The 22,958-nt window shown below is 37.1% G+C and overlaps 1 protein-coding gene across 1 annotated transcript in view; it reads right to left on the bottom strand.

Annotated features, from left to right (window-relative positions):
* Nucleotides 1–11,249: 11,249 nt before the first annotated feature.
* The window catches only part of LOC149831265 (30-kDa cleavage and polyadenylation specificity factor 30-like), a 44,288-nt gene continuing 32,579 nt past the window's right edge, over nucleotides 11,250–22,958 (bottom strand). The window contains exons 6-7 of the mRNA XM_090013775.1: nucleotides 12,677–12,763; nucleotides 11,250–12,553 (exon numbers count right to left, since the gene is read on the bottom strand). Coding sequence (XP_089869901.1) covers nucleotides 11,573–12,553; nucleotides 12,677–12,763 — 1,068 coding nt within the window. The 3' untranslated portion in view covers nucleotides 11,250–11,572. The remainder of the gene's footprint in view (nucleotides 12,554–12,676; nucleotides 12,764–22,958) is intronic.

Below are 22,958 nucleotides of genomic sequence, written 5' to 3'. Positions count from 1 at the left end.
GAAAACCGAAAGAGAAACCGTAGCTCTCTAGAGCCATCGACGCGTCTCCCCCTCCCCTCTCCTCTCCCTCTCCCTCTCTCTCTCTCTCTCTCTCTCTCTCCCCTTTTGAACCCTCTCTCTCTCTCTTATTTTTCTTTTCGGCGGAATTTAAAAAAGAAAAGAAAAAGGAAATAATAAATTATTGCACTTTTTCTTTTCGCCTTGCGAAGTCTGAGATTTAGCAGACTTCTTTTTTCTATCTGCAAAAAAAAAAAAACTGCTTTTTCTGGTGACATGTATGCCCTCACAGTTTCTGTGAATGCCATGCATGTCTTCTTCCGTACAGGGACACGTTGGTCATTTTAGAGAGTTGTAACTTGCACCATTAGTAAACGATTTTATGGCCATTAATCAACCCCCAGTGAGAGATCGAGTCTAACGGGCTCTGATAAGAAGTGAAGGGGGGAACAGGGGAGGGTTCACGAGCTTGAGACTTGTTTGTTGGCATATTTAGAGCCTATTATGGTTCAAGAAGTGGAACAAGTCTTCAAAACAGGCCTTGCATTGTCAAGCTCGCTCATTCAAAAAAGAGATCGCCCAAGTGAAATGGTTTGAGCTTGGCTTAGTGAATATTCGTTTGAGTTCATTGAGATCATGCATCTAAAGATGGAACTTTAATTGGCCGTTGGATCGAGCCAAGTTTGTGATATGGATGGCACCGGAGTCTAACTCAATGGACTACAAGGTTATATAGTTTGGGAGGCTTGAAGGGGAGGTGCGTTGTGGTTGAATGGTTTCCACCTGTGCTCTCATCTTCTTTGTTGTTTGGCAGTAATAGTGTTGACAAGAAACTGCATCCGGAACAACACCACATTTATAAGATGTTTTTAGTCATTTCATCTTCAATTGTATTTTTTTTCTAAAGTCAAGCCGGGTTAGGCACACCCCTACCAGTTATACAACTATATCATTGGGTTTTAAACTTGTGTAGGGTCTGCCTAATCCCAGCTTGACCTTAAAAAAAATCCATACTTTGACAACACATGGAAATGGTATTTTCATATGGATGCAAAGCTCCAAAATTGAGCATGAGACTTAGCATAATTGTAAAGCTGGATAAGTCTAGCTACTTCAATGGGAGCTCCACATGGTTTGGTAGTGTTTGGACTTTGTGAAGCAGAAGCAGAGAGTGAGAAAAGAGAAAGATTAAAGGGTATGAACGGTAACACTAGAAATCGCCAAGGGTAATGGATCTTAATCATAGCCTCTAGTCTTTTGGATTTTCTCATTAGTTTTGATGTGAGTTTTTGTAATCACTGAACTTATGTATTTCTTCTGTATGTGAACCACCGACCTTCCTAGCCTCACATTTATACTTCACCAAAAGGGTGTTGGGCTGGTTGTTTTCAAAGGAGAAATGCCCCTTCAATCTCATGATACACCTCTCTTGAATCATGCTATCTAACCATGTTTTCTATAGTATTTTATTTTTTCTTAATTTATGTTTTTTTATAGTTAAGATATTAACTGTCACAATGGCTGACTTATGATCACATTATTCTACATTTTTCACTTGGCCATAAAGGGCCACTAGTGTTTCAAGCATATTCACTTGTTAGAGATTAGCATTGAAACACATTCTTAAGTTATATATTATTCATGCAATCTATTGTGGACTTATATAATCAGCAATTAGACATATCTGAGTCTCATCTGACTCACAAGTCTAGTGAAAAAATTTTGGGTCTTAGTTTGAGGATCTATTATCATGTCACTTGAAGGAACATAACCAACAACTACTATTTCATTTTTTATAAACATGAACATATTAGTATTTAACCTCAATATGCTTACTCTTAGAGCTATCTATGAATTAAATTAATAGAAACTTTATTATCACATTAAATTTGAACTGAATCTCTTGGAATATTCAATTTCAAATCATTTGGAAAGTGATTTATCCAAACACCAGATGTGATTGTCATGCTACAGGTTATACATTCAGCTTCTTGGGTATGTTGTGTCATACACCCTTGCTTCTTGTATGATCATGCAACTGCCCCACCTTCTAAAGTAAATACAGGTAAATTTTGTTTTATCTTTATCACCAGCAAAATCTGCATCAGAATAACACACAAGCCTTAGTCTATTTGCTTGATAGCATAGCTTGAGTTTCTTAGTTTTCTTTAGATACTGAAAGATTCTTTTCATTGATTCTCAATGAAAAAGACGAAGATCATTTTGGTATCTACTTACTAAACTCACAACAAAACTTAAAATCAAGTCTAGTGTAAAGTATAGCATACATTAGGCTTTCAATTGCCTGAGCATAGATAATATCTGACATTTCTTGTTCATCTTTTAAACAATCATTCTTACTTAGTTTTAGGCCTTTAACCACAGGAGTACCATTCGCTTTGATATTTTTTATTCTAAATCTCTTTAGAATATCATCAAAATATTTCTCTTTGACTTAGACATAACAACCTTGATTTTCTATTTTTTTGAATTTTAATTCTAAGGATATATGAGTTTTCACACATATCCTTCATTTCAAATCGAGAACTTAACTAAGACCTAGTCTTATTTATCATGTCTATATCATTTCTTATTGTTAGTATGTCATCAACGTAGAGGGACAAAATAGTAAACTTACTCTCACTTTTCTTGGTATATACATGGTGGTCTAAATTATTTGCCTCACAACCCAACTTGGTTATGGCCTTGTGAAATGTCAAGTACATTGACTGCTTGAACTCATACAAAGATTTATTCAACTTATATATTTTATTTTCTTGACCTTTAATTTTAAAGTCATATGGTTATTATATAAATATGATTTCTTTTAATTCATCATTCATAAAAGTTGTTTTCGCATCCATTTGATATAGGTCAAAATTAAAATAAGTCATCAGTGTCAAAATAATACGAATTGAGGCCAATTTTGCCATAAAAGAATAAGTTTATTTATAATCTATACACTCACGTTGAGAATAACTTTTTTCAACTAATCGTCTTGAACTTATTAATAGTTTCATCAGCCTTGAGTTTTTTTTTAAGAAGCCACTTACTACCAATTGTCTTGCAATTTCCTCACAAAGTAGTTAGTTCTCAAACTTGATTCTTTTTTATAGAATCTAACTCATCTTTTATTGCTTACATCTAATGTTTAGATTTATTAAAAACAATTGCATCGTTAAAACTTAAGTTATCAAGAGTTTCATTTAAATCAATTAAGTAACATAGTTCTTCGCTAAAAAAAAAGACAGTAATCACTAAGATAAGATGGAGAAGTTATCAACCTTTTCTGCTCAATTATAGGTTATGAAGAAAATTGATCATTCAGAATTGGTTCAATATACTCAAACTTTTAATTAGATACCATAAAATCATTTATGATATCAAGAAGGACACCATCATCCTCAAGATCAGTCTTCTTTATTTTTTAAGAATTCTACTTTCCTGCTTTCTATAAATCTTTTTTAAAAATTGTATAATATATAACCCTTTGATGTTTTTGGGTACCCCATAAAGATGCACCTAATAGTCTTGTTATCTAACTTGTCCCTCATCTGAGTAAAAATCAACACATGTGCAGGCGACCCTCACTTTTGTATATAACTTAAATCTGGTTTTATGTCACTCCACAACTCATAAGGTATAAGCTCTATAACTTTAGAATGAACCCTATTGAGAATGTACATGGCAGTGTTTATGGCTTTTCCCAAAAAAATTTTAGGAAGTTTTTTACGTGCCAACATGAATCTTGTTATATCTATTAAGGTTTTATTCATTCTCTCTGCTATACTTTTTTTTTTATGTATATGGCATAGTTGTATGAGAGGTTATATTATGATCTTGCAGTAAGATTTAAACTTATCATAATCATATTCATCACCTCTATCAGATCTAATTATTTAGATTTTTCTTGTTAATAATCGTTCAACCACATGTTTATATGCCTTAAACATTTCTAAAACTTTGAATTTTCTAGAAATTAGGTAAATGTAGTCATACCTAGAATAGTCATTTATGAATGTGATAAAATTTGATTTTCTTTTATGTGTTTCTACTCTTAAGGGTCCACGTATATCATTATGTATCATAATAAAAAGTTCAGGTAGTCTACTACCATTAGAAAAATGTTTTCTTATCATTTTTCAGATATGCATAATTTATAATTTTTAAAATCTATATGTTTGAGTGAAGATAGTAACCTTATGCTAACTATTCTTTTTATTTTTTTAATATTTACAAGCCCTAACCTTAAATGCCACAAATATACATCAACATGCAAAGCACAATCAGTATACTCATACATAATCATTGCATTAATCTTTGAAGGAGTTACGTCAAGACGAAAGAGACCTTGGTCTATATCATATTGACCCGTGAGCTTTACTTTTTTATGTTTTTCAAATGTGACTATATCACCACGAAAATGGACTTCAAAGCTCTTTTTGACAAAGTCTGTTACAAATAACAGATTTGTTCTCGTGAAAGGTACATACACTACATTTGTCAATAACAAATTGGTCTCTCCTAATTGAAGCCTATAAGTTTCAATTCCGACCATATCACTATAGGTACTATTACTCATATATATCTTGTGATCACCAGGCTTCAACTCCAAATCTATAAGTTCTTCTTTTGTATTTGAGATGTGTTGCGTCGCCCATAAGTCTCTCCACCATCTTGGGAGGTCACCATATATGATTAGAGACTTATATACTATGCAAACAACTTCACATTTTTCTCCAACCTATTTTCCTAGATTTTTTTTCCTTGATTTGTTTGGGCAATCTTTCTTGAAATACCCTGACTTTCTATAGGAAAAGCAAAAACCTTTTGTTGTTGCATTATGGTTCTTATTTTTTACATGATTCCCCTTAAAGTTCTTTTTGCATTTCTTAAAAAATGGGCCCTTATCCTTAGGCTTAAAACCGTGTGAAGATTAAAAATAGGTGACTTGTGTTCATGACTTCTCCCTTCTTATCCTTATTCATATGCTCATACTTGAGAGCTAATTGCAAGAAAAGCTTGTTAGGGTGAGGCTCTTCTGGTTCAGCCTCATGACAATTACAACCATTTTTAATGATGGAGTGACTTTTTTTTGGGCATTTTTTACTGCTCGACTTTGAGTGGAGTGAGCACCTCGATCAACTCGAGAGACCACCGAGTTTGTTTGTACATCACACATGCGGCCAGGACCATTTAGGGCTATCTGTCTTTTCTTCAATGATGAAAATACCCATCTCCGTCTCTGTCGGGGTCAAAAATGACCCTCCAGTGAAATGGGTTGGATAATGGTACATCAATGTCTCAACTCCCAACCCAAATATAAAAAAAATACCAATTATTAACAGACCCAGATCTATGAATAAGTCTGACAGAGGATAGATGGAATTAATGGAAAATATTTTCATAGTTAGGGAAGCTTTTGAAACTCCCTGGGGGCTTGGTGTAAGCCCACCGAGTTTTACGTTGCCCACACAAGTACGGCATGCAAAGCCAGCGCGGCTAGGTCTCTAATCCTAAGGGTGGTTTCTCAGTGTGAATATCAATAAAAGAATCTTGTTTTGGAAGCGAGAAACTATCCAAATTTTTTAAAAGTTCACTTTTTATGAATACATCGCATGCTTTTTTCAATACGAATAAACTCTTTTTGAGGTTGTAAATGCTATTTTCATGGTGGAAGAATTGTATTGTTTTTTATACCATATGTATTTATGTTTAAAATCGAAACTTAGAAACAAGCATTTAGATAGAAGAACTATTTTATATACTTTTTTATGCCACTTTATTATTTTTGGATATTTATTTGGAGAAACAGCCAAAAAAAAGTCTCCTCACTCTACTTAGGATGATAGTGGTATGCATCTGAGACATTATTCTCAACTATGGTCAAATCCTTGACCATTACCAGCATATGATTGATATGGTCGACTACGTGGTATGACTCCTTCATCCTGCATGAGTTGTACTGCTCCAGGAGAAGTTGGGTATGAACTTTTGAAGTCATATCATACTTCACCTTAACTGCCTCCATTATTTTCTTGGTTGAGTCATACTCCTCGAATACTCAAATAAGGTCATCAAGCATGAAAGTGAGGATAGTTGTTCGAGCGAGTTGGTCATCCTCAATGAACTTATTATAGATTTTCTTTTCTTATTTAGTAGATATATTAGTTACTGAAGGTTTGATTTTATCATGAGTTAGCAAGTATTTCATTTACCTCCCTATTCCAAAATTTGTGCCATTTAATTTCTTGATTTTTGATAACTCAACCATAATTATTTTGTTTGCCATTTTGCCTAAAATAGAAAAATACTAGTGATTATGCATTTATCAACTAACAATTTAATTTATAAACTAAATAAATTTAAACTTTTGTGTCACTACTCTAGTTTAGGCATACAACATAACACATGCAAAAATATGCTCAGAAAATTTAAATTTTGCTAACCTAAGCAAATAGCATACTTAAGAGGTTTTTTGCAAAGCAGAATCACTTTTTTGTAAAAATAGAAAAGTCAAAAGCCTGTTCTGAGTAAAAAAAAATCAGAACCCCTGAAACAAATTTTTTGAATATTTCGAGTTAAACGAAAATGTTAATATACCTTTCTGTAATTTCAAAAAAGTCTGGTCTTATATGCCAACAGTACTCGACAAGCTTCTGGCAATCACAGTTTTTTCCTTTTTTGTATTAAGTCACACTTTTATCCAATTGTTTTGGGATGAAGGCGTAGTTGTTGTTGTTTGTATTAAATCACACTTCTGATTGTTTTTTTTTTTCAGAGAAGTGGATTTTTACAGGGCCGTCGAAAAACACTCCAATCGCATGCACTACCAGCGGTGCACCGAGGGTTTATATTCGTACCCAACACCACGGTTTTACCAAACAAGAATTCCTCTTTTTCACTGTTTGTTGACAAAAAAAAAATGATTGACCCGTTTTCGCTAAATCCCCAATTTTTTTATGGTGGCCGACTTTCACAACGCATGCACAAACTGCTTCGAACATCGACAGGGATCTATCAAACCCGCTCTGATACCAATGTCAGACTCTGAGTGTGCAGCGAAAGCAGATAGTGAGAAAACAGAGAGATTGAAGGGAATGCACAGTAACGCTGTAAAGCGCCAAGGGCACTGGAGTCTGGATCTTAATCACAGCCTCTAGTCCTATGAATTTTCTCAGTAGTTTTGATGTGATTTTCTGTAATCACTAAACTTGTGTATTTCTTATGTATGTCATATGTATGTGAACCTGCTTCCCTGGCCTCACATTTATACTCCATCAAAAGGGTGTTGGACTGGTTGTGCCTAAAGGAGAAATGCCCTTTCAATCTCAAGAGACGTCTCTTGAATATGTATCCATGTTTTATGTAGTGTTTTATTCTTTCTTAATTTATGTTCCTTTATGGTTTAAGAGTATTAACTGTCGCATAACACATGGCCAACCGTTGGGAGAGTCACAACCATTGGGATGGCCCTCCCAATGGCTGGGTTATAGCCACATAATCCTACAGGTAGGTTCTGTCAGGGCACATCTCCTTGTGGTGGGATGTTGCAGGTTCAAAACCCCAGTGGTTGGTAGGTTGAATAATAACCTGTGGTGTCTGCCTAACCCCACTTGCCTTTAAAAAAAAAAAGTCTACCTGCTCTGAAGTTGGAACTAATGGAAGTGAATTTTTTAAGTACTAAAAAAGAAGTTGGTTGAGACAAATGAAGTTTTGTTAGGGGATATGGTTTAAAGAAGAGGAACCTGCCACATTTTGGAGAAGTGATTCAGCACAGGGTCACCATGAAATTTAGTTCTCATGCAATTTGTTCAATCAGGAGGGTGCAACCCTTTTCTTAACCACAAAAAAGGGTTTCTTCATTTCCTAACCCTCATCAACTTTCTTTGGAAAAAGATCCATAGCCCGAGGTAGAGTCATGAAAGAGTTGGAAATAGGGTGCAGGACCCCAGGGGCAGTTTGGTCATTTGCATTGAAAGGGCTAATGGATCGGATCTGGGAAGGTCCTAATCTCAGTACTACACTGACTGTCTAAAATTTTGATTCTGGTTCTTACCATTCATTGCCTGTTCCAATTGTCGCATAAACTCTATCTTTCTTGTGGTTCTGTGATGGACTGACCAATCCTGGTTGAGATCTGATCTGATCCATTGAGTGCACTAAGGTGAAGACTTTAGTTTATATAACAAAAAATTAGACAGATTGGTTAAACAATCCATGTTAAGAGATGAAGCAAATCAACCTTTAGCCAACCTTGAATTTATGTTCACCAATTGTTTTGGTCTTCAAAGAAAGGATTCAAGTGGATGTGCTGTTTGGTCAAGTTATTCGTAAATTTGAGAAAAAAAAATTTTGCATGGACAAGTTATTTGAGATACTATAAAATTTAGTTTATTTTGACATAAATAATTTTTAATTAAGAGCCCCCTTTATCAAAACTTTAAGGAAAAAAGCAATGAGGAAGCGACAAGGCACCGACCGAAGTGGTTGTTCATTGATAGCTCCCTCACCCTCCTCCAACTTGTCCTTTTCATCACCCGACTTCATTTTCACTCTTTTATTATTCCTTTTTTTCTTTTTTCTCTTCTCTTTCTTTCTAGTCTTGCCTTCCACTCTAACTCTACTGCATCTGAACACATCTATACTCTCTCTAACACTCACATAGAATGACTTGGACACCTGTCCCAGCATGAACAACCAGGCACCCCAAGCAAGTCCCAAAAGGTCATCATTGGATGACAAAATACATAGTACCTTGGTCCTAACCCCCCATTTATAGGTTATTTTCAAATTGTTTAAGCCAGCTTAAATATCTAATGCTGAATTCAGCCTGACCCTCTAGGGTAATGGACTTATTGGATAGGTTGCCCCCCCTAAAGGTGCAGACCCAGACTTATTGGGTAGGTTGCCCCCCCTAAAGGTGCAGACCCAATTAAGGCATTTTGAAACCTAGGTTGGTATGTGATTTTAAAACTCATCCTATTCTTTGGCATGCTAAGGATTGGGATGTAAACGGTTCATATTCGGGTCAGATGCAGCCAGCACATCAAAGATCCAATTACATAAGGAACTTCCCCCCATTAATGTGCCTATTTAAATGAAGAGAACCACTTCTGCGTCAAGTAAAGAAAGAGATTTACCCATGGACGTAGGTCTTGCCAGACCTAACCACATAATATTGTGTGTGCTTGTGTTTTTGTGATTCTCATTTAAATAAGCACATTAATGGGGGGAAGTTCCTTATGCAATTGGATCTTTGATGAGTACAGCCAAGATTAGAAAGAACTCTACAACTAATTTTCTTGGAGTCTATACTGAGTTAATCTTCATGATTGGACATCCATCAAAGACAGATATGTGTCAGATTTGGTAGAAAAAAAATCAAAACTATATTTGCATCTGATTATAATCAAAGATGTTTTTAACTTACCAAATCCGATCAAATGAAATCAGTTTCAGTCATAGTATTGGATAAAATCTGATCCATTGACATCCCTATCTAAGGATGACTTTCTGTCAGACCCTGACCCTATCTAACCATAATGGGTTGCACGGAGATGGCTTCATAGGCTGATAGGTTCAAAGTTGAATTGAATCAGGTACAAGCAAGAGCCGAGCAGAATCGCACCTATATTAGTCCATGTTTAACACATGGGCTGAGTAGATTATTCACAGTCAGACTATATGAAAGGCTGCAAACTAGATGCGTGGGCCAATTAAGGCTCATGTCATTCAGAGAAAAACTACATACATTGTTGAATTTTTGCTCCAAACTAGGGATGTTGATGGATTGAATTTTATCCGATATCAGATCGACCGAATCCGACTCCTTCTAGTCAAATTTGGTAAGCCAAAACCATATCCGATTATAATCAGGATGCAGATATGGTTTTGATTTTTTGCTACCAAAACTGAAATATATCTGAATTCGATGGAGAACTGAATCAGATTACATGTAAAAAATTGCATTGAGTTTGAACTTTTCACCGTCCGAGTTCAATCCGAACCAGGTACTGTTTAGCCAACATGATTAATCGGATCTAGTATCGGTCGCATCCAACTCTAATCTGAACCATGTACATCCCTACTCTTGACATCGGAAGTGGATATCTAGGCATGTTCAAACACTGAAGCGCGGTTAGGTGATCGGCCCGAGTACTTTACAAAGTACTGCCACACAAAACACAGAAAATCACAACCTTTTTTAAATTACCACAAGATTTTTTATACCGAGATTTGTGGTGGTGTTTGTGCACCGCAGTAAGTAGAAACACATTGGTCCAATGAACTTGGGCAACAAGAACTCATACAGTCCAGTTCGGATAAGGTGATAATAAGCATTAATATTATCACCAGTAACAAAGGTTGCAAATGGGTTGGATATGGGCTGAACCTATACTGGTTCTGGCTTTTAATGAGGGGTACAATTCTAGATCCAAATCCTACTTGGAACACATGATAAATTTACAGATCAAATGTATTCCAACCCCGCTTGACACTTGATCCCCATTTTAAAAAAAAGGTCAATTACATAGTTTTCCTATAAAAATATGTAAAACAGGTCAGGTCAGAGCTGGGTCAAACCTGGTTTGAACCCATTCATTTATCCAATTCTTACCTGCATCCAGCTGAACCTGAAATTACTTATGTTGCAACAGATCCATTTATAAAACAAAGCATGTTTTTGTGGTCTATATCAACCCCAACAACTTTTTTTCGGCCAGGTAAAAATTGGATAAAGATCTAACCTGTTGGCAAATTGCATCCCGACCATTCACCAGCTGAACGAACCGAACAGAGTGTTAAAGCTCTGCTCCTTGTGGCAAGCCCCACCGTTTACCAGCTAACCGAACCGAACAGTGGGTGTTCAAGCTCTACTCATTCTTGTGGCAAGCCGAGCTGAGCTCAAGTTCATTGCAAGCCCGAGTTAAATGAGCTGAGCTTGAGTTGGCTCATTTACAAAAATATATTTTTTTTTAAATTGAAAACAACAAAATTTAGCCTTTAAACCTACTGGACCAAGCTCAAGGCGACTCGTTTACAAAATAAATACATTATTTCAAAGCTATAAGAGAGGAGATTTCAACTCTAAACTTACTTCTTGCAAGCCAAATACTTTATACCGATAGAGACTGGCTATCATTCCTGAATCATGAGGTTAGCCCAAAAGAATAAATGAGACAAATCTCAGAAAGCTAGAAATGAATTGTAATCAAAGAGCCACAGTCATGAATGTACACTCAAATAAAGAAGAAAGGTTGATTCATTAAAAAATTACGTGAAATAAGATGCACCTGCTGTAATTTACAAAATTTTCTGAAATCTCAACAAGAATGGGAGAGCGATTTCCTGTATGTACAAATATAAGAAATTACAGCAAATCTAACTATCCAAAAAAAAAAGGAAACCCATCTTGGAATCAATTCTTAGACACCTAAAAACCCTCCCAAAACAAATGGTTTATCTAAGCATTTATAAATCATTAAAGATACAAAACCAGAGCCAGAGCAAAGGGTCCAAGGGTCTGGCAAGATCTCACTGAAAAAGAAATGGCAGCAACAAATTAACCTAACTAGTTTTTTAGATCCATGGATGGCATGTCCCAGTGCTCCGCTGATGCGTCACCACCATCAGATTCCCGCCGCTTCTTCTTGGCTTCACCATGCCTTGACCTACGAGGTGCCTCATCTTCACTCTCGCTCTCATCATGCCTGAAGTTATTCCCCATGACGAAAGCATCCTGATGCTGGCTTCTTGATGGTGGCGCATATTTTGGCTCAGGTTCGAGTCCATTGACTGGACTCGCCATATCAGGAGCCCTACTCTGTTCTGGACCTGGTGGATATCTGTCGCCGCCACTGTTCCTGTCGTTTGCCGGTCGCTTCTGCTCCCGCCTACCCTGACCATTGCTTCCTTGTGGAAGAGGAGGTGGTAGGGGAGGTGGGCGAAATGGCATTCTGATCGGTCTGCCTACACGCGGTGGGATGCCCAGCCCGCCCATGAATGAACCACGAGCTGCACTCATCATCATGCCTACTCCATTGGGATGGAACATGGCACCAGCCTGTGGCGGCCGACCATGAAAAACCATACCTGATGTAGGTCCACCTGCCTCCATAGGGAAGTTCATGCCAGATGACTGACCCAGACCTGAGAAGTCACCAGGAAACCTCGCTGTGGCATAAGGGCCAAACGGACGAGGTGCAACACCAAAGACATCCGGCATTGAAAACCCATCTGTTGGAACCGTTCCATAACCAAAGGCATCTGCACCCATCATGAACGGAGGGTAACCCATGGGATTCAGTCCAGCCATTGGCCTTCCTCCACGAGCCAATGGAAGTTGGGGCCAAATGGCTCCTCTCCCCCTTCCTCGACCTTGCATCATGCCAAGAGTAGGGCCTGAACTCTCTTCTTCTTCATCGCTCTCCTCTTCCTCTTCTTCCTCATTATCCTCGAACGGGACAATATCAGGATTTTCCATGCCATCTGCCGGACTAACTCCTTTAGTCTTCTCCTCTTCACGTTTTGACTCTGCAGCAACTGCAATGGCCTGAAAGGATACCGAGTGTTACATAAGCTACAAATTGCCAGTAGTCGATGGACAAAAATGAAGCTACTAAAAAAAGAAACCCAAGGCAATGTGACAACTACAAGCAATGAAGTACACTTGTACCATCAGTTCGCTGTCTGGTTCAAGATAAAGAAGAGAAGCCAGCTGCTCACCAATGGATGGCTCCAACTCTTGACAATCACGACTGATCTGAAACATACAAACGAGTCTATCCATTAGGAACAGCTAACTGCATACGCATATCAGTCATTTTTATACTGTTTGATGCTATGCCTACAAACAAGCATGTGAATTGACATGCATGCTGCAAAAGAGCCTTCCACCAAATACTAACAAGAAGGGAGCTTAAGAGATGCATTGAAATTTGACCTACCCAAAATGGAAAATATGCATGTGTTAACAGGCAATAAAAATGCAAGAAGAGCTTTACCCCAATGATAACAAAGGGGAAAATTAAAGTCTCTGAATTTGACATACTCAAACAGGAACGTACTATTGATGCCTAATGTTCATAGAGAGCTTGGGCTCCTGTTCAACCTTCGTGCCAGACATTTGGATCAAAGATTATCAACATGCCAGAATGCATATACCACCGCTCAATGATCTTGATTCAACACTCGTCATGTGTTTGGCATTTAAAATGAAAACATTTCTCGGGTGGTGACCCTAAAAGTAAAATCCAACATTTGAAGGAAAAAGCAAAAACTTTAAGAATCAGTTGACATGACTCGTGACAGCCACATACACATGCATGCACAGGCAAATAAAAGAGCAGGTTCAACCCAACTTTGCAGATGGATGGCAAGTTTAAAGAAAAAAGACAAAAGGGAAGATGCTCGCTTCACTGGAAGTGTGAGGAGAGCCTTGCTACTAATCACAAAAAATCACCTTTAACAGAAAGAACTGTACTACGAAAATTCTGTCTCTGCAAATGGAAGAAAGCTCTTAGATAGGAGTAGGCGGCACAGGAATTTCTGGAAGAGATCCCATATAATCAATTCAATGTGGAGGAAATCATTTCAGACAGAGCTTGCCTCCATGCACCACGGGCTTCTCAGGCAATGGATTATATGAAACATACTCTATGTTTAGATGAGAGGCAACTATGTGAAAATGATATGGCACCAGTTTGTTGTACCATAAATACCTTTCTTTTCTTTCTCCAAAACTTACAAACTTTTTCCTTGGTGATATTCTAAGTTGTGAGCACAAGATAATTGAGAAGAAACTGCAATCTGCCCCAGAATCAAGGCATTAGGCCTTAAATCTGAAGTAGGTTGCATTCTTATTAAGGATAAAATGCACGACAAAAGAACATGAAAAAATCCATCATTGAGGGAAGTCATTGATGATAAGATAATATAAATTATAAAACAAAGAGCTATTTTATTAGCCAATCATAGAACCCAAACACACCTGAATGCACAAAGTTCAAGAAGAGGGATTTCAGGAATGACTATTTTAGTATGAAACTACTGATCATGAGTATCTATCCCATGAATGACTAAGCAAAAGCTGAGAATGGAAACAGTGGCTGGAATTGACATGATTTCACATGCAAAATGACAATCTACTAGAAACCTCTATCAGTACAGCAGTTCCAGAGTGCTTTCTACCTGATGATGCTACAGAGACCAATCAGCGCAGGGCCAAAACAACCATGACCAGATTGAAAATGAACATGCACACTAGTGTTGTTAAAAACACACTTCAAGACGGAAAAAACCTGCCTCGAAGTGAGGCGCAGGCATATATGCCTTGAGGCACACCTAGAAAGCGCAAGAGGGGCTGAGGCGTGCGCCTCATGTACTTTGAGGCGCGCTTTCGCACCTCATACTCATGTGGTCAAAGGCCTCATTTGACCTTTTTAAGAAAGAAACGTGAAAGGGAGGGGGTTCCGATTGATTAGGGCAAACCCATCTTCCCCTTTTCCCTCTTCCACCTCCCTTCAACCAGCAGCAACATTCCGGCGACCGACGGCAACATTCCGGCACTTCACAAGCGATTTTTTCTCTCTCCACCTTCTCTTTCTGTTTTTTCCTTCTTTTCTGCCCTCGTTCTTTTTTTTGTTTTGTTCTTCTGTTTTTTCCCATATTTTCCTTTTTTTCTTTCTTCTTTTCTTTTTTCCCTTTTCTTCTTTTTCTTTTTTTTCATTTCTTTTCTTTCTTTCTTCTTCTTCTCATTCCTTTTTTTCTTTCTTCTTCCTTTTTCTTCTTTCCTGTCACTGTGTGTGATGAATGCCATGCATATACGAGTAAGTGTGTTTTATGATGGGTGCATATGATGTGTGTGTGGGTGAACATGCAGTGTGTGTGTGTGCTCTGTTTGTAAAAATTGTCTATGCATTTGTATGTGGATGAGTGACTGTGTATTGTGTAATTGTATTTTTTATATGTAATTATGTGTTGTATGTGTGTGTAATTTGTGTATGTTTTTCATTGCATGCTGTCCTCTACTGAAATATGTAAATTTGTATTTCATGTGCATGATATATGATATATTATTGCCCATATATCATAGGGATAGCATTTGCTACCCTCATGCGTAAGGAAACCCCTAGTTAGAACCATGGTTGTCACTCGAGGAAGCGGGAAGCAATACGGGAAGTGGGAGCGGGAGCGAGGCACTTTCAAAATTTTAGGAAGCCAGAAGCGTGGGACGACTTAGAAGCGAATCACGAACCGTCTCAAAAGCGACCTAGGAAGCGAGGGGGAAGCGAAAAAAGAAGAAAAATAATAATAATAAAATAAAATAAAATAAGAGGGAAGCGTGCTTCCCAAAAAAATGATGCCTTCCCAACTGTATAGGCGCTTCCGGTAACTCTGGTTAGAACTCATAGGGAGAGGTTGTTTTGACCAAATCTGACCTCATGGATTTGTTCAGCATGGTAAAAATAGTATGAATCAACTCTTGAATCATAGTTTTTTGACATAAAAACATGTTTTTTGGGGTTTGAAAATGTGGTACATTGCATGCCATTGATTTTCAACCCTCGTAAAATCTGACATATACGTCAGAAAAACATGATCCAAAGGTCTGTTTCCACTAAACTTAATATGTAGATCATATCTAGAGGGTTAGATGTGCAAAAAAACTGGAAAAAATGAAAATATTACATTTTTTCACCAGGGGGTTCCTTACCCACGAGAGTAAAAAACAATTCCCCTATATCATATATAGCATTATGGTGTCCTCTATACAAATATGTAGAATATTGATTCTTACTAGTTATCGTGATTTTCTTGAAGGGGTATTAAAATTGATATGTTTTCAATTTGTTCATATATATTACATCTATCTTAATTCTTTTGTTGCTTTTGCAGTATAAAAAATGGCACATAAATGATACATTTTTTATCTTTTATTTGGTAATTTTTTAAATATGTTTGTGAAGCTTACGCTTTACGCCTCGCTTCATGAGTGGGTCTTGCACCTCGCTAAGCTTCAACGCTATTCGAGTGTCCCAAATGATACCAGCATGTTACTGATCTACAAGCATAATCACAAAATCCCTTCAAGAACTGGAAAATCAAACACGACTACCATGTTACTGATGTGCATGAAGAGTCCTTGGAGCATGTAGTACACACAAAGGCCACATCGAAGCAACATTGCTGAATGTGCTTTAATATCCATGTTTCAACATCTTGAAGTACACAACTTAACAAGATTACTTCCTAGGACATGAATTCATGAGACAAACTGGAATTCTGGAAACAACATTGTCTCAAATATAACAACCTTACAAGGATGAAGTTGCAAATAGAATACCAATAGCTGGAAAGGTTAAACTTGATAGTTTTTTCATGTTTCTCAGTTTCCTTTTTTCTTCCTCACTGGTCCTTTGTTGTCTCCTTTTACAACTCCTGACTCGGCAATGATGATTCTATCACTGATAAGTTTTGGTGAAAAACCATCCACACCAGAGCTGTTTGGCTAACGACCATGCAGCAGCCTTATCTCTTATTAAAATCACTAATCAGAAAACCTAAATCGACCTCTTCAATCCTCTCAAAAGGGAAGTTTGTGAGTCTACCACCTACAGAAGCATTGTAACTGAAAGCTTTCTTGAAATAATCAACCATCCAAGTAATAGCTGTGAACCTTCATAAATGGCACCCTCAATCATGACATGGTTGATGAAGCTGAGACACTTTCCATAATAAGCATACTGATTGAAATATTAAGTTTAGCTATCATCTACCTTCAGTTGATCAATTCAGGACCTTGAGCTAATGAATTTCATCTCAAACATGCCACTCTTCGATGACCAGATCATTTATTTTCTGGTCTAAGAAAAGAATATCTTGAGTTCCTTTAAGTCTTTCTATATACAACTTCAAGAGTTCATCTTCCCAGCTTTTAATATGACGAAATCTTGGCTCACCTTATTATCTCCTCCATTCCTTTATTTTGGTTCACAATGACGTAAATTTAGATGCTATTCTTGTAAAAATATCTTCAAAGATGTGCACTACAAGCACAAGCTCCACGAAGGGATACGTGTACAAAGACACACCAAGAACACTTGAATAAAAAGTACACAAAGATACAAAGAGAAACCTTGAAATGCAAAAGATTGAATCTATTGAGCAAGGGTGAGCACAAAGGCTCCCAAAAGAATGAATACAATTAGAGGGGACACACCCCTATTTATAATACAAGAGGAGACCAAAAGGAGGGGCTCCTACTAGATGTTGGAGCCCCTCCAACGGTTAGATTTCTAACCGTTGGAGGGGGTCCAACGCCTCACCCCTCCTTTGACTTTTAGTCAAAAAGGTAAAAAGAAAAGAAAGAAAAAGGAAGAAAGAAAAGAGAAAAAGAAAAAGGAAAAAAAGAAAAGAAGAAAAAGAAAAAGAAGAAAAGTTACATGCACATTCACAAGTGTGAATATGCGTAAAATGAGAAATGGCAGAAATGCCCCTGGGGCAAATATATATATATATATATATATATATATATATATAATTTAACACCCCCCCCCCTCAAACTTAGGGCGTGATGACCAAAAGTTTGCCAAGAAAAAAATGAAATCTGAGGGAACACAGCGTCTTTGTGAAAAAGTCTGTCAACTGGTATTCTAAAGTCACATAGGAAGGTCTATGATTTTCTGCAAGTAGGCTTCTCTGACATAGTGGCAATCCATCTCAATGTGCTTGGTACGCTCATGAAAAGTGTGATTTTTAGCAATATATATCACTTTTATTATCACAACACAGTCTTGTAGGTCCTTGGATTAGTACCCCCATATCCTTCAACAATTGATGAATCCACACAATCTCCATAGTCGTGGAGGTCATGACTCGATATTATGCTTATGTTGATGAAAGAGACACCTTCTGTTGTTTCTTTCATCTCCATGAGATCAGTGATTCACCTAGAAAAATACAAAAACCAGTGATGGAGTGACGGTTATTTGGGTCACCTCCCCAATCAGAGTCAGTATATGCAATCAATTCTAAGTTTGAAGACGAAGAAAGAAATACTCCCTTGTTTATTGTGTCCTTTATATATCTGACAATACGAAGTGCAGCATTCATAAGAACTGAAGTGGAGGCATGCTGAAATTGACTCACAGTATACACGGCATGAGATATGTCTGGCTGTGTGATACTAAGATACATAAGTGATCCCATAAGCTGCCGATATGGAGTAGGATTTTCCAAAGAAATCCCTTCATTTTTTAGCTCACAACTTCAAAAGTCTCGCAAATCTTTTCATCTGTAATGTCAGGCCTGTCAAGAATCTCGCAAACCAATTTAGTTTGAGACAAAAAATAACCTCTATGAGAGTAAGCAACCTCAATACCCAAAAAGTATGTCAGAAACGCTAAGTCAGACATTTCAAACCTTTCTTTTAGAGTGGATTTGATATTTTCTATTTCCTTAATATCAGTGCCTGTTATTAGCATATCATCAACATATAACAACAAAATTATAATTCCTGCATCAGACTTTTTGACAAAGAGAGCAGTGTCAGTATAACAGGAATTAAATCCAGTTTCAACCATTACTTCATTAAATCGATCGTACCAAGCTTTTGGAGCTTGCTTTAAATCATACAAGGTTTTTCTAAAACGAAGAACTTTACCCTTTGGTATATCCATGCCAAGGAGGGGCCTCAATGTAGACTTCTTCGTTTAGGTCTCCATTCAGAAAGACGTTTTTAACATCCATTTGATATATGTTTTATTTTTTAATAGATGCAGTAGTGATCAAACATCTTATAATGACCATTTTTGCCACAGAAGCAAAGATTTATTCATAATCAATACCATATTCCTGGCTATAACCTTTAGCTACTAGCCGGGTCTTATATCTTTCAAGAGTTTCATCACTTATGAACTTAACCTTAAAGACCCATCTACATCCTATTGTCTTTTTTCTTTTAGGAAGATTTTAAAATTCCCAAGTCTTGGCTCTGTTAAGGGCATAAAGTTCATTATTCATTGCATCTCCCCATTCTAATCTTTCTTTAGCTTCTTTGAAGTTTCTGGGTTCTTCGTATGAGTGAATGGCACTAAGCCAAGCCCTATGTTTTGGGGAAAAAGATTCATAGGATATAAATTTGTAAGGGTTTCTCTTAGGTCTTTCAGTTCTTCGTAAGTTGTTATCTTGAGAGGGCTCACTAAAATCACTATATCTTTCTATTGCACTTCTAAACGTATTTCTATTTCTATGTGAGTATGTAATTGGTTCATTTACAGCTTCTACTGGTTAAACAGATAGAGGAGCTTCATTATCAACATTCTCATTATTTGTCTCATCATCACTGAAGAAATCTTTATTCTTATTTAGTAATTCAAATAAAAAGGAGTAATCAGCATTATCGGGAAGGGTTGAGTCCTTCTCAAAAGCACTTTCAGTTTCTAAAAAAGTGACGTTCCTTGAGACGTACAGATTATCATTCTGAAGGTCATAACACCTAAAACCTTTTTATGTTTCTGAATAACCAAAGAAAGCACAGGGAATGGCTTTAGGGGATACAACAACAACAACAACTACGCCTTCATCCCAAAACAATTGGGGTCAGCGATATGAACCAAAAAAGAAATTCATTTTGGGTCTTCCACATGAATCCTTTTCCTCCAATCATTTCTATCCAACGCCATGTCCTCGGTGAGGTTCAAAGCATTCATATCCTTTCCTATCATCTCCATCCAAGTCTTCCTAGGCCTACCCCGACCTCTTTTAACTAATATATTTTCCCATTTCTCCAACCTTCTAACTGGAGCATCATTAGGCCTTCGCCGAATATGTCCAAACCACCGTAAACGATTCTCTCGCATCTTATTTTCAATGGGTGCAACACCTACCTTCTTACGTATCTCTTCGTTCCGAATCTTATCTTTTATTGTATTTCCACACATCCATCTAAGCATCCGCATCTCAGCTACACTCATTTTTTGAATATGATGTCTATTGGCAGCCCAACATTCCGTACCATATAGTAAAGCGGGTCTAATAGTCGTCCTATAAAACTTTCCCTTCAACCGCAATGGCATTCTACGATCGCACAGCACTCCAGTAGCACTTTTCCATTTCATCCACCCAACCTTTATCCTATGATTTACATCTCCATCAATTTCTCCATACTTTTGAATGATGGATCCCAAATATTTGAAATAATCATTCACCGGTATATCTTGCTCACCAAGCTTCACTACACTCCCATCACTACTTCGTTGCTTACTAAACCGACATTCCATATATTCAGTCTTACTCTTACTCAACTTAAAACCTCTAGCTTCCAATGTCTGTCTCCATAATTCTAACTTAGCATTAACCCCAGCTCTAGACTCATCAATCAAAACAATATCATCAGCAAACAACATACACCACGGTACATTTTCTTGAATTGATCTCGTAAGCTCATCCATCACTATCGCAAATAGGAAAGGGCTTAAAGCAGATCCTTGATGTAACCCAACCGTTATCGGAAAATTGGTTGTCACCCCTCCACAAGTGCGGACATTGGTTACTACTCCTTCATACATATCTTTAATTATACTAATGTACTTGAGAGAAACACCTCTCTTCATCATTGTCCACCAGAGAACGTCCCTAGGTACTCTATCGTATGCCTTCTCTAAATCAATAAAAACCATATGCAAATCTTTGTTCCTCTCTCTATATCTTTCAATAAGTTGTCTAAGAAGATGTATAGCTTCCATAGTTGATCTTCCAGGCATAAAACCAAATTGATTCTCCGATATCATGACAACCTTCCTCAACCTAGACTCAATCACCCTCTCCCAAAGTTTCATAGTATGACTCATGAGTTTTATACCACGATAGTTTGTGCAATCTTGTATATCACCCTTATTCTTATATAAAGGCACCAAAGTACTCTTCCTCCACTCATTAGGCATCTTATTTGTTCGCCAAATCAAGTTAAAAAGATTTGTCAACCATTCTAAACCTTTCTCTCCCAAGCATTTCCAAGCCTCGATAGGTATACCATCTGGGCCAACTGCCCTTCTTGATTTCATTTTCTTCAAAGCCTCTGCAATTTCTTTCTTTTGAATCTTGCGCATGAAGTCACGATTTATCTCATGAAAAGGAATGGAGAAGTCTCCAAGATCTTGAGCATGACTATCATTAAATAGCTTATCAAAATAATCTTTCCATCTCTCCTTAATCTCCTCATCTTTGACTAAAACCCTTTGCGTTTCATCTTTGATACATCTAACCATACCCAAATCCTTCGATTTCCTATCTCTCATCTTTGCAAGCCTATAAATATCCTTCTCGCCTTCTTTGGTATCCAACTTGTCATAAACCTCCTTATATACCTTAGCCCTCGCGTTTCGAACAACTTTTTTAGCTTCCTTCTTTGCTATCATATACTTCTCCAAATTCTCATTATCACGACTCTTACTTAGATTTCTATAACACTCTCTTTTAACCTTAATAGCTAATTTGACATCCTCGTTCCACCATGATGTATCCTTACCTAGTGGTGCACCGCCTTTAGACTCACCCAATACCTCCTTAGCTACTTTTCTCATACCACCCGCTATCTTATTCCACATTAATTCTGAATCCTCCTCGAGACACCAATCAACTTCCTTAACTATCTGCTCTACAAACATTCCTTGTTTAGCTCCTTTCAGTGCCCACCACTTAATTCTAGGATCTATCCTATGTCTATCCCTTTTGCGGCATTGTCTAATTCTAAGATCTAAAATTAAGACTCTATGTTGTGTAGCTACACTTTCTCCTGGTATAACCTTACAATCGATGCAACAACCCCTATCTCTCTTTCTAAGTAGGAAAAAATCTATCTGACTCGTATTAACCCCACTTTTAAATGTTACTAGGTGAGACTCCCTCTTCCTAAACCAAGTGTTTGCTAAGATCATATCATAGGACAAACAAAAATCTAAAATCCTTTCTCCACTTTCATTTCTTTCTCCTATACCATAGCCTCCATGGATATTCTCAAATCCATCCCTACTAATGCCTACATGTCCATTAAGGTCACCGCCGATGAAAAGCTTTTCTCCATAAGATGTCTCTTGTACTACTCCATCTAAATCTTCCCAAAATTGATGCTTAATGGAATCATCTAAACCTACTTGAGGTGCATAAACACTAATAATATTTATCAGTGACAACAAAACATTTGCAACCAAAGATTTGTAATCTGTTATAATCGGGTTCTTTTTTATATAAAACTTCAAAAAGATATTTGGCTTAAATTTTTAGAAGGAAGACGATTTATAAGATAGATAGAGGCCATGGCAGCTTCGGCCCAAAATCTTTTTGGAATCTTTTGAGAAATAAGTAGAGTCCTTGTAGTTTCAATAATATGTCTATGTTTTCATTCGGCTAAGTCGTTTTGTTGAGGAGTTTTGAGCAAGACCTTTGATGAATAATCTCATTACTCTCTATATAGTCTTTAAATTCATTTGAGAGGAATTCACCCCCTGAATCTATTCTAAAGATTTGTAACTTTCTATTGAATTGGGTTTCTATCATTACATGAAAATTCTTAAAAGTGGAAAAGACTTCTTGCTTATGTTTTAGAAAGTATATCCAACTGTATCTTGAATAGTCATCAATATAAATAACATAATATGAAAACCCTCCCTTAGATACTACACGTGTGGGTCCCCACACATCCGAATACACAATTTCAAAAGGCTTAGTTGAAAACATAGATCTTGAGCCAAAAGGTAAGCTTCTCATTTTTCCCAGAATACAATCATTACAACTGAAATTTTCTTTACATAATGTTTTAGCAAAATGAATATGAGAAAGTTTGTCAATATTTGGATGCCCAAGGCGTTTATGCCAAACATTTATATCTTTATGTTGAGCAATGTTACAAAAAGAAGTTTTTGGAACTTGAAGAAACTCCATAAAATAGAGGTCACCCT

The sequence above is a fragment of the Nuphar pumila genome, chromosome 7, assembly GCF_984573655.1.
Source record: "Nuphar pumila chromosome 7, dmNupPumi1.hap1.1, whole genome shotgun sequence".
NCBI classification, from domain to species: Eukaryota; Viridiplantae; Streptophyta; class Magnoliopsida; order Nymphaeales; family Nymphaeaceae; genus Nuphar; species Nuphar pumila.
The sequence above is the reverse complement of the archived record's forward strand: the minus strand, read 5'-3'. Positions and strand labels throughout refer to the sequence as shown.